General features: G+C 40.1%; 2 protein-coding genes across 5 annotated transcripts in view; both read right to left on the bottom strand.

Moving 5' to 3' along the window:
* The window catches only part of eif3c (eukaryotic translation initiation factor 3, subunit C), a 12,153-nt gene extending 7,353 nt beyond the window's left edge, over window positions 1–4,800 (bottom strand). For both annotated transcript variants that reach the window (XM_043230977.1, XM_043230978.1), the window contains exons 1-10: window positions 4,644–4,800; window positions 4,108–4,226; window positions 3,003–3,068; window positions 2,739–2,928; window positions 2,540–2,665; window positions 2,044–2,092; window positions 1,825–1,958; window positions 1,615–1,742; window positions 911–1,174; window positions 1–140 (exon numbers count right to left, since the gene is read on the bottom strand). The exon at window positions 1–140 is cut by the window's left edge and continues 2 nt beyond it. In XM_043230977.1, the coding sequence (XP_043086912.1) occupies window positions 1–140; window positions 911–1,174; window positions 1,615–1,742; window positions 1,825–1,958; window positions 2,044–2,092; window positions 2,540–2,665; window positions 2,739–2,928; window positions 3,003–3,068; window positions 4,108–4,208 (1,198 nt within the window). In that variant the 5' untranslated portion in view covers window positions 4,209–4,226; window positions 4,644–4,800. The remainder of the gene's footprint in view (window positions 141–910; window positions 1,175–1,614; window positions 1,743–1,824; window positions 1,959–2,043; window positions 2,093–2,539; window positions 2,666–2,738; window positions 2,929–3,002; window positions 3,069–4,107; window positions 4,227–4,643) is intronic.
* Window positions 4,801–5,627: 827 nt separating this feature from the next.
* ppp4cb (protein phosphatase 4, catalytic subunit b) lies at window positions 5,628–11,736 on the bottom strand. Of its 3 annotated transcripts, XM_043230956.1 has the most exons (10): window positions 11,586–11,736; window positions 9,962–9,991; window positions 9,751–9,857; window positions 9,608–9,659; window positions 9,380–9,430; window positions 8,205–8,306; window positions 7,825–7,998; window positions 7,626–7,752; window positions 7,129–7,318; window positions 5,628–6,287 (listed from the first exon to the last, which is right to left on the bottom strand). In XM_043230956.1, the coding sequence occupies exons 3-10, from the start codon at window positions 9,846–9,848 to the stop codon at window positions 6,158–6,160; spliced, it is 924 nt and encodes a 307-aa protein (XP_043086891.1). In that variant the 5' UTR covers window positions 9,849–9,857; window positions 9,962–9,991; window positions 11,586–11,736; the 3' UTR covers window positions 5,628–6,157. The 3 variants fall into 3 exon arrangements, with proteins under 3 accessions (XP_043086891.1, XP_043086890.1, XP_043086892.1); XM_043230955.1 differs by having other exon boundaries at window positions 9,751–9,991; window positions 11,586–11,735; XM_043230957.1 differs by lacking the exon at window positions 9,962–9,991 and having other exon boundaries at window positions 11,586–11,730.
* Window positions 11,737–11,897: the final 161 nt, after the last annotated feature.

The raw sequence follows: 11,897 nt of genomic DNA, 5'->3' as shown, positions 1-11,897 counted from the left end.
TCATGAAGGCGGCCAGGTTAGGGTTGTAGTCGTACAGCGAGGCGATGATGTTGAACTTGATCTTGACCAGGATGCCTTCGCCCAGGTTATTCTCGTTAGCGATGCCGGCCAGAGCGTGCAGGAGCTCGATCTGAGCAGCTCTGAAACACAAGCAAATTACATTTACAAAAAAAATCCAAGCCCACACAAACTACTAATAACCTTCATTTCAGTCGCAAAGTGATCATTTTGATCAAGTACTGAAACTGAAATAAAAATGAGTAAAACGTCAACTTTTCCAAAGAATAGTATATAATAAAATTATACAAAAGCAAGTTACAAATAATAAAATGGTTTGTATCTTCCATGTCACAGTACTAGTCAAAGTTAGGGTATTGTTGTGAGACATGTTTAATTTGCTGGACAATCTGCACACAATGTTCAGCCTCTTTTGTACTCGTTATTGAAGCATTTTAAAGACAAAGGGCACTTTATTTGTTAAAAATGCATAATTTCCTGCCCATGATCTTCATTGGGCCGCTTCAAACATCATTTTACTGATGAGTGCCATCTGACCAATCAGAGCAGAGGAGGCTCACAGAAGGGAGAGGTTTAGAGAGACTAAAGATTAAAATGAATGGAATGAATGAATGGTTTGAGAAACACTGGAAAATGAGGCGGAACTAAAACATTCTGACAAAACACAAAGGGTTTTCATCTCAGGAGCCTTAAAACAGCCTGATAGGGGCACCTTAACACATTCACATAGAAAGCAGTGGTTTTAAATTGATATAATTTCACAGTTTTTTACTGTATTTTGATTAAATAGCATTGATGAGCAGAAGACTCTTTCAAAAACAAGTCTTACTAACCCTAAACGTTTGTGTATATAAAAACCAAAACGGTAAAAAGAAGATGCCACTGAAGATACCTGTCGGTTCCCTTCTTTCCTCTGGCCTGCAGGATCTCGTTCAGCTTCTTGATGACCACGGCGCTGTTGATCTCTGTGCCTTTGGCGAACATCTTGGGCTTCTCCTTGACCAGCGGCACGCCACCCTTCACCTTCTCCCAGCCTCCCTCCTCCGCCTCGCCCTCTTCATCCACCTCCTCCTCCTCCTCCAGACGCTCCTTCCTCTTGTGCTTCTTCCTCCGGTCGTCCTTCTTGCGGTCAGTCTGCTTGTCTCCATCCTTCTCTCTGTGAGGGATCGAAACGTCTCAGAGACACCCCACACACATCTCTGGATTTTTGGCTGATTTGCAAAGATTATATGATAATGACTTGGTATTTTCTATGTTTTTGTGCTTGGATAAAACAAAAAAACAAACAAACCCAACATATACATACATACATACATACACACACATAAAAACCCCAAACATGTTACATCCTGCCCAATGTCTCCATTTACAGGTTAAGAATAAGCTCGTAACATAAAGCTTGTCATCTGTGTAGATCAAACTCTGTTATACACTTTCTCTGGCAGCTGCTCAGTTTGTCTTCCTCTGTATTTTTCTGATCGCGTTCTTATCAAACTATTACATAACGATGTGAACGGTATTTCCTGGAACCGTAACGTTTAAAAAAAAAACACATAAGAGCTCAAGACATCACCCCGCCTGAGGCTGAACACATACTTCTTGAGGAAGACCACAGCCAGAGAAGCAGCAGCTCCTTCGTTGTCTTCGCTCTCGCTGCCGCTTTCCACCGAATCAGAGCCCCAGTCCTCGCTCTCCTCATCATCCTCACTCTCAGACTCTTCATCCTGACACAAAGATAAAGCACCACATCGTCAACAACAACCAAAAAAACACCTCAGAGAGACAGTGAGAGGTCTGTGGACCTACAGCAGCGCCTTTGAGGAACTTGCTGGCCTCCGGTGCCTTCTTCTCCTCTTCTTGAGGCTTCTTCTTCAATAAGCTCTTGGCAGTGATGCCTTCATCATCATCATCGTCATCATCATCGCTCTCCGACGATGACGCTGCACATCACACACACAAAGAAAGAGCAAATGAAGACTCAAGACAACACCTCAACCTTCATTAGACAGCTTGAAGAAGACTGACCACTGCCGACATCATCCTTCTCCTCTTCCTCAGCTGACTGCTCAGGGTTCTGCAGGAAAACACAAAGTTAAAGGAATACTTTTTTTTTTTTTTTAAGTTGGCTCATTCTCCAAGTCCCCCAGAGTTAAAAAGTTGAGTTTTACCATTTTTTAAATCCATTCAACCGATCTCTGGGTCTGACGATAGCAATTTAGCATTGCTTAGCATAGATCATTAAATCTGATTAGACCAGAAACCAGAGTTTTGATATTTTGTTTTCTATTTTACATCGAGTATTAAGCCCAACCAAAAATATAAAGCTGCTCTTTTCTAGGCTGATATGGCTATGAACTATACTCTCATTCCAGAGTAATAATCAAGGTGCCGCAGCAGGCGTAGTGATATCACTGTAGAAAATAGTCCCCAGCTTGTAAGACATGCTACCTGTGCTTGAAAGAAATGTAAAACATGAATGCATCTCTCATCTACAAAAAGCATCCGGACTACAGCGCAGTACCTCTTTATAGCTGGCGATCTCCGTCTCAAAATCTTTGTTGTATTTGCGGATCTTCTGCCGAAGTGTGCTCAAGGCTTTGGCGTTGTTTTTGTTCATCTTCTTCTTCCCCTCCTTGTCCTCCCACAGCTGTCATGAAATAAGAAGTGTTTTATGGCTGACGATCAAGCACTAATCAGTGACTAGTCCTGCCGACACTGACCTGGTTGAGATAGTCCTCCAGATCAGCGAGCAGGCGGATGTAGAACTGTGGCACTCCTTCTTTGTCCACGATGGTTTTGCTCTTGAGGAAAGCTCGACACAGCTGCTCGAACTCCTCCAGACACTTGGACATGTCTCGAATCTTCATGGCATTGCGGATCGTCTTGATGATGTTGGTGAGCTCCTCAAACCTGAAGCGTACACCAGACAGGTGTTAATGAAGTGAGAGGTGTGTGTTCAGGAGACGTGCGTGTTCTGCGCTCACCTCTTGTCTTTGGCGCTGCGCACCACTCTCTTGGTGTCCTCCTCATCATCACTCAGAAGCAGAGCCCTGCAGAGACAAACTCAACTCAGTACAGAGACATAAAACCACCCTTCACCTCACGAACTGGGTTATAATCAACCAAATCTAAACCTGTCATACGAATAATAGTTTTTTGTTGTTGTTGTTTTCACTTTTAATCAATACAAATTAGGTGATTCTTGCCCTCAAATATAATATTAAAAATATAATGGCTTTGTGTCTTTGTCTCCTTATAATATACACCACCAGGTAGAAGTCAGGGATCAGTAAGAGTCACCGATGCGCATCAAGAACATCATTTGAACAAAATTACAGAAAGAGCAGTCCATTCATCCTTTTTTGTTCTGCTTATAGCTCTTAGGGTCACTCATGAGCTTGTGGACCCAGGAGAGAAGAAAGAGCAGCAATACTGTGAAACATTATTGCCATTTCTAATATAGGATTCTCATTTTAATACTCTTTAAAATATTATTTATTTCTGGTACAGCACTGAACGTTCAGCATCAACACTCCAGTCTTCAGCGTCACATGATCCTTCAGAAATCATAATAATATACTGATTTTTTTAACAAATCAAGATTTCAAACTTATGTTGCTTAAATTTTTAGAACATGAGCTAATTTTTTATGTGTATGTATATACATATATAAATGTATTGATCCCAACAACAGTGTTCTGTTCTGAAGCCACTGTAGTGAACTTATTTTAAACAGCACTATTACACTTTTTCCCTGCAGTTTTGATCAGACACAATCTTTTGAACGGAGTAGGGAGAAACCTCCCTTACATTGTAATTTCATTCATTTTGACAAAACATTTTTTTGCTTAAGCTATGTCACTTTCTAAAGCTGAAGACCGTTTCCTGTTATGGAGAAAGTTTTCCTTAATTTTTATTTTAAAAACGACGTTCATTACACATCCCATTTTACAATTTCAATCATCTGTATTGGAAAATCAAATCAACTATTTCAAATTCAAAATATAAAGTCAGAAGATGTTTTTTTACCTACCAATGCAATACCATGTATAATATCAGATTGTAACATTTACATAAAAACAAACTCACTGCTTATTGAAAGTAGTCCCGGTCGCTTTGGGGGTGATCTCATCGGTTGAAGAAGATTCCTCCGACTCGCTGTCGGATCCGGTGGCGAAGAAACGCGACATAACAGACGCCTGCTAACACTGAAAGAAAAACACAGCGCTGACAGTGAAGCGGTCTCAAACATACACGTCCTTGTTCAGAGGGATGTCGCGACAATAAACGATACTAATATCTCACCTGAATGTAAACACACCGGCAATTAATGGCATGGGTTAGTAAAACGCCTGTTTTTATCTCACTAGAAGCTCTTATCTAGTAACACACTCTTATTCGTCACGTTTAGCGCCACTCTGCTGACTGATCGCCTCAGCCCTGATAAAAGACACGGGTCGGGGCATTAGTGGAATATAACGATACTATACGCTGTGAACGGAAACACATGTGGGGGATAATGAACGACTGCTGTGTGATGACCGGCTCAATCCGCGGATTCAGGCCTAACGGACCTAAACTACCGTTAACCGACCTCCGCCGCGCGCGACACATCCGGGACTCACCTGTTCTCTGCTGGAAACGGAAGATCTATCGTTTGTAAAATCCCTTTGTGAAGATTTTAGATCCAGATTTGCGATTTTGTGAGCACAACTAACGGCGTGCGTCAAAACGCTTGTCGGTTCCTTCCGGAGAGAAAGCGGAAACGACTGAAGCGCGCCAAACCTGCAGCGGCCGCCACCCGCCGGCCTGGAGCGGAAGTACAGGAGAATCCACCGGAAGACCAGCGCTTATCTGATAAAAATAAATAACGGCGAGGAAAGATATATTTTATGAAAAAATAGTTTTATTCTTAATGCGTTTACTATGATCGGGAAATATCACTTTCATAATCGTCACAGGCACCTAGTTTTGGGCAGTTTAGGTTTTTTGCAGGGAATGCTAAGGCCTTGAAATATAACCCCTTTTTAGAATTTGTACTTATTTTGTAATTAGAGATATGAACTATGTAGTTATTAATTTTTGTGGTTTATTTACCACTTTTTTTAAACAGCTATTACTGTATATTTATATTTCTTGCAGTTATATTTACACATGTGAGTCGTTACCTAATAAAGCTTTAACAAACGAGTAATGTTCCCTAAATGTTCTCATCACTTCTATATCCTCCTGAGATCCAGAAATAAGTATTTATTTTATATACGTATTTTAAATGATATTATATATATTCATAAGGTCACTGTTCTAGTTGAACATAATCAAGTAGCTATTTATATGAACCCAAACGCATGGCATGTGGCCTTGAACATATATTTTGGTAAATCTATAAACTGAATTTCAATCTATATGGAAATGCATCTTTAAGATAAAATATAATTTGTGATGGTACGGAAAGAGATTGAAAATGGTATACTTGCAGAAGTTAATGCTTATTTTTACAGACTTCACATCACTCTAGTATTTCATTAAAGATATTCCAGTGGATTTAACACTAATCTGAGCAGATACACAACATGAGAAACACACCAAGAAAACCAGAAACTCACATCTTAAATTCATACAAAAGTACATTTTATTTTCACAAATTAAAAATAAAAATCAACAATAAGTCCTATCGAGAGAACAGTCGAGAGGGAAAGCAGGTTGTGTGTGGTGTGTGTTCTCCAGTGTCCGTGTGTGTGTGTGTGTGTTAGCGTCCTGCACAAAACTGTCAAACTATGATGACCATAAACTAGAATCGAAGCATGTCCATTCTCCTACGCATTTACAATTTACATGAGAAGAGAACGTGAAGCAAAAAAAGAAAAGAAAAATGTCCGACAACCTGCATCTTTCTGAGGATCAGCAGAAAGGAGCTGAAAGCCGCTCTTCACTCACGGCATCTACAGCATACTATATAATGCCATTGTGTGTCTTGATGGCAGAGAGAGAATGTGAAAGTCAATGGAAAATAGAAAAGAAGAAAGGAATATTACAGAGAAAAAAAGCACAATTAAGACAGTTGGGCAGGGAGAGGGAAACAGAAACACAAGAACACACAGGGCAGCACTTCCTGTTGAGAGCTGGTGTCCGGACTCGCTCACAGGAAGTAGTCAGCGACTGGCTTTTTGGAGGGAATGCCTCTCGTTTCTTGTGGAGCAGCTTCGAATATGATGAACTCCTTCTGCAGGTGCTCGTCCAGCTCCAAGATGGCCGCCACATTACCACACCTGAGATGAAGAGAAGTGGACCATGAGCGCCGTTTCCTGGTAACATCCTTTAAACTCAGATGCGAATCAGTCTCTGGGTTGGTTTAAATCACACTCACGTACACTAAAAATATGTAATGGTTTTCCAAATGCTGACTAGATTAAAACGCTTGTTGTTTATTGTTCATTATTTATCATCACCTTCATTACTACATGAGTCTCAGTCAGCCCTGAGTAATCAGGGTTATTACAGCTGATTAAACCTAAAACTATAAAATAATTCATAAAACCTAATCTCATAAGTCTTTATTAAGCTATACAGAAATGTTAGTGTTGTATTTTAATGTTGTTCTGTGAATTAAAGAATGTAATTATTATTTACTAACATTAACAGTGTTGATATTGGGATCCATTAATATTTTGTAATATTTTAAAAGATGTTTTAAATTTGTGCAGTAAAAAAACAAATACAAATGTCTAATTCAAGAGGGGGTCTCACTTATTCATTTGAAGGGAAATTATGTTTGTTGATATAAAATCTGCTAAAATGTAAAAAAAAAAAAAAAAAAAAAAAGTCCAGTGTCAACAATTTTTTAATTGTTGTTTCATAATTGATTCTTTCTTTGAAAAGCAAGGGAAAACAGTAAAAAGCACATTTTGATGTACTAAAATAACAGAATTAAGACATTAACAATAATTAAATTGTTTTAAAAAAAGATAAAATAATACTACTAATAATAAAAGTTATACAAAATAAAAATAAAGGATGAAAACATCAACTAATAAAAAAAGAACCTATAATAATAAAGCTGATCCTCTGATATTAGGGTTGTGCTGCAGGGGATTGTGGGGCAGAACGCACCTGTAGCAGTAGTTAGGAGCGGACCACACCGTGAGAACCGTCTCGTTGAAGTGCCACTTGTACCCCTCCATCACGAGCTGGTGCGCTCTGCAGATCATGTCAATGTCGTTAGCGGCGTTGAACTGAGCCACGACGTCACTCCCGAACAGATACCCAGCTCCTCGAGGACTCACGCCCCAGCCCGTGGTGTCTGTCACAGCAGACCATCGTTACCAGAGGAAAACACAGCTTCCTCGCCTCAACTAAACAGGTTTAGTCTCAATAAAGCAGCAGTTGACGATGAAGTATATCTGTCCTGCTCGTGAGCACAGAGCCGATATTAAACGATTATCTGAGGAAACATGACTATATTTCAATACATAAAACATTGTTTTCTTGGACGACATTAGCACGTTAGCGAGATCCAGCCCCTTTACGTCACTCAGCCTAAAACTAACGGCTTAATCACCTGCATCTCTTATTAATTGACCTCCCTAGCTGAGGTGATGGAGAGCTACCTTCAGGATCTGACCACAGCAGGTCACACATAGGCCCGTCGTGAGGCACTTCCTGTTTCCTGTCGATGGTTCTGATCTGGTCCAGGGTCTGGATGGAGGGCGACAGGCCGCCGTGAACGCAGAAGATCTGCGGGTCAAACAGACACCGGTGAGCGGGTCACACGCAGCTAGCCGAGCTCACAGACAGACAGAGCCTCACCTTGCCGTCGATGATGGCCGAGAGCGACAGGTAGTCGAAGATCTCCGTGCAGTACCTCCACACCGTCACCGAGCCGTACTTCCTCAAACACTCGTCGTAGAAGCCGTAAACCTGCGTGATCTGCCTGGACTCGTGGTTCCCCCGGATCAGCGTGATTCTGTCTGGATAACGCACCTGCCGGGATGAACAACAAACTTCTCTGTGAAAACTAACCCTCAAATGAAGCACAGCTGAATGTGTCACATGATCCTTCAGAAATCATTCTGTTCATTGTAAAAAAAAGTACAGTATTTACAGTATTGAAGAGAATGCAGTACAGTTATTACAATAAAAGCCATAAACATCTCATGTGAAATGTCCTGAAAACACAATAACTGCACCTTCAGGGCAAGAAGTAACAGAAAGGTCTCGACGCTGTAAAAGCCTCGGTCCACAAAATCTCCCATGAAGAGGTAGTTTGTTTCTGGGACGTCGCCTCCCACCTGAAGGACATCAGATCATCAAACACTGATTTATTCACCTGTATATTCCAGTCAGATTAATAAATACACAGAACACATCTAGCAGGTGGAGAGTTTCACTGCAGGTCATACCAGCATCAAACACTATATTCATGAAAAACTGTAGAAAAAAGAAAAATATTACTAAAAAGATAGTAACAATATTATATTCAAACTAAATATATAACAATTATCCACAAGTTTTCAAATTAATATTTAATAAAAACAATGATATTTACCAAAGAAAAAAAAGAAAACAGCTGCTGTTATCATTGTTTTGGATCTATTTTATCTTGTATTCTACTCAGCTTATTTGACACCAAAAGTACCACTAGCTTTTTTCAGTCTCTTCTAACTCCTGGTGGTCTGATGTTCTTCGTAAGCCTCGGACCAAACTCAGGACAGCGGAGAGGAAAGAAATCAGACCTGAGGAGGTGTCAGACTTTCCTCGGGAAACCCACTGCTCGAAAAACACTCCTCTTACAGAAAAATACAGACCTGTCTCTCCTTCCATTTATAGAGAAAATACCTGAACTAGTTGTTTTCAACCAACTCTCTTTGTTTCACCCCTATCTGGAGCTGGATCTCTTTCTACACTACGTGACTTCATTTCAAATGTAAAAACCCCTCTCTCTTTATTTATTCCTTTACAGCTTGTACTTATTTGAATAGTGCCTCGTTGCTTTATTTGTTCACCAATTGACTTTAGATAACAGCGTCTGCGAACTAAGTGTAAATGACAAATATAAAATGTTTAAACATATAAAAATATAAATATAAAAAGTTTAAAGACAAGTGAACAGTGATTAAATAAGAACAAAGATACAATAGCACAATTATAACTCTATATCTTCAAATGAAATGATGTTCAGTGTTCAGATTTCTTTTTTGGAGAAGGTAGCATCAGAATGCCTTTAGAATAACATAAAACATATCGTCTCTCTGGGAATGAGCAACCTATTAAACTTTCAGATCACGTTAATATTTAAATAATCAAGACTTAAATCTTTTGTGACTCACATCAGTCTTTCTATAAAAAAAGAGCTCAGACTCACCCTAAACAACTCCTTCAAGTCATAAAACTGGCCATGGATGTCACCACACACCTGAAGAAAAGACACCGCTATTACCCTCACAAACACAATCAAAGAAATTGTTTCTTATAATTCTGAAGATGACATTTGAGGAAATCTCAAACATTGTTTTGAAAGCCAATGGTCACCAGAACTGTTATTTCCAACATCTCTTCTTTTCTGTCTTCTGCTCTGTTTGTGAACACTCACCGTCACCGGAGAGTCCACTCTCTGCACGTTACTCTCTTCTACAAGAATCTCTCTGGAACACACACACACACACACACACACACGTATGAGCACAGATCAACACAGACATGCCTGTCAGACTGAGGCTGTTTCTCTCTGATTACCTGGCTTTGGCACACAGGGCTTTGACCTCGTTCTCCTTGATGAGCTCACACCTCCTCAGCTGATCGATCTGTCTGTCCAGATCACTCATGTCCCCCATGACTGACCGCTGAGAGAGAACACAGAGAATACAGCGGCTGTCCCAACACACACACACACACACACACACACTCTCTCTCACACACACACACACACACGCACTCACTCACTCACACAGATCACGAGACGCGGAGAGGAAGAGACCTGTGTGAGGAGAAGGAGACAGAAGAGACATCTCAGATAATCAACATTCACTGCACCATCTACTTCTCTTAATATACAAACATAACTTTGAGACAAAACAGCCCAGAAAAGCCTCAAAAGTACTAATAATGGTTGCTGACCACTTTCCAGCAGTGTTTCATTCTTATGAGGATTTTAAAAAAAATCTAGATATAATTATAATATGTTTTTTATTTGATTTGAAAGTATTTCAAAAAAACCACAAAGTTAGGAGACTGTCTAATTAACACAGTTAAGACAACAAACAATGGAATATAAGTAAATATAAAACTGACCTAAAAATATGTATTACATTATATATATATTTTGCATTTATTGCAAAATATGCATTAGATATGAATTTCAGCAGTTTTAGAGCATTTCTTGAAGGAGTCTGGCCATTTTGGCATTAATTGCATTATTGATTCAATGATTGGCAAAGAATATTTAATCAATAGCTTTTAGTAGTTTTTACCCACAATTCTGCTGTTAAACATGATTATTATAAAATCAGTAAAAAAATAATAATTACTGTTTTTAATCATATGACATCCGTTTATTAACCTTGTAGCACAAAGCAGGTTGGATTTTAAAGGTTTAGAAAAAAAAAATCAACACACTTGAGGAGAAAATAAATAGGATGTTTTTTTCAAAACCCACTGATCACAGAAAGACTTGTTTATTTATATAGAAATATGATTGATCAGCGCCATAAACATCTCTGTTCTATTGCTTTAGCCAATCGCGTGCGCTGAGGGCGGGACTAACGTGTTTGCTCGACCAATGGCAGATGGATCTGTCTGATGCGTGGGCATGGTAGTGACGCAGAAATTACACAATGAGCAAACCAAATGATGTCACATTATGACGTCACGAAGCAGGCCAAATGTGTACATATTTAAGACAATCATTTTAATGAAGTTAATCCTTTTTCTTTCGAGACAAAGGCTTTGTGAAAACACTTAAATGTGAACGTTGTACGATCTATGATTAACACGTTATGTGCGCAAAAACAGTGGATGAGGTACTGGCCTTTAAATAATGCTCCTGACACTTCATTAAGTCCAATATCTCGTGCTTTCACGGTCAAAGAGCGAATTTAACAAAAGCTCAGAAGTTTAAAACGAACCCCAGACGCATTTACATCAAGTTCGGATGACAGTTGAATCTGGTGTCGACAGATTCCACTACAATAACAGCTAAAATCATTTTTTAAAGTCCCCCTGATCCAGGACGTTGTCAAAGTTACTATTTTACAAGGGTCTTTAAATGTAAAAACTAACGTTACTTCGCCCACCCAACGTGACGGAGAATTAAGTTAGACTGGAACAACTTTTCCTGCGAACTCACCGATGAACTAAACAAACTTTAAACAAACAACACTAACAAACACACATTAATCGTCGCGATGTCAAAAGTATTGATGTATTTCCAGCCTCAGGCGAGTCGATCAGGAATTAGCAGCGCTAACGTTAGCATTAGCAGCTAAAGGCCTTAAAAAACGAGCTCAGCCGCTTAAAACACGGATATTTCCAGCTGAAAACACAGCACACATACAGAAATACACGAAACGTACCTTTAACGACTCCAGGCGGCCGCGTGGGAAACCGAGCGGTCTAAAGAGTATAACGTCAGTTGGTTTTTAGGGCTTCTACCCGGTTCGTCGCTCTTTTCTCCCACAGCCTCTACCGGCGTCAAGCGCCTCCCTCTCGGACAGACAAGACCCTCCACCGCCCCTAGCGGCGCAGAGGAGCATTACAGGCCTCCAGCGGCGGAGGGATACACAACAGCGACCGGTGTACTGCTCTCCAGCCGCGGAGGGATACATAACAGCGAGCGGACTACTGCCCTCTAGCGGCGGAGGGATACATAACAGCGAGCGGACTAC

The sequence above is a fragment of the Puntigrus tetrazona genome, unplaced genomic scaffold (genome assembly GCF_018831695.1).
Source record: "Puntigrus tetrazona isolate hp1 unplaced genomic scaffold, ASM1883169v1 S000000270, whole genome shotgun sequence".
NCBI lineage: Eukaryota > Metazoa > Chordata > Actinopteri > Cypriniformes > Cyprinidae > Puntigrus > Puntigrus tetrazona.
This window is presented reverse-complemented; position numbering and strand designations above follow the sequence as displayed.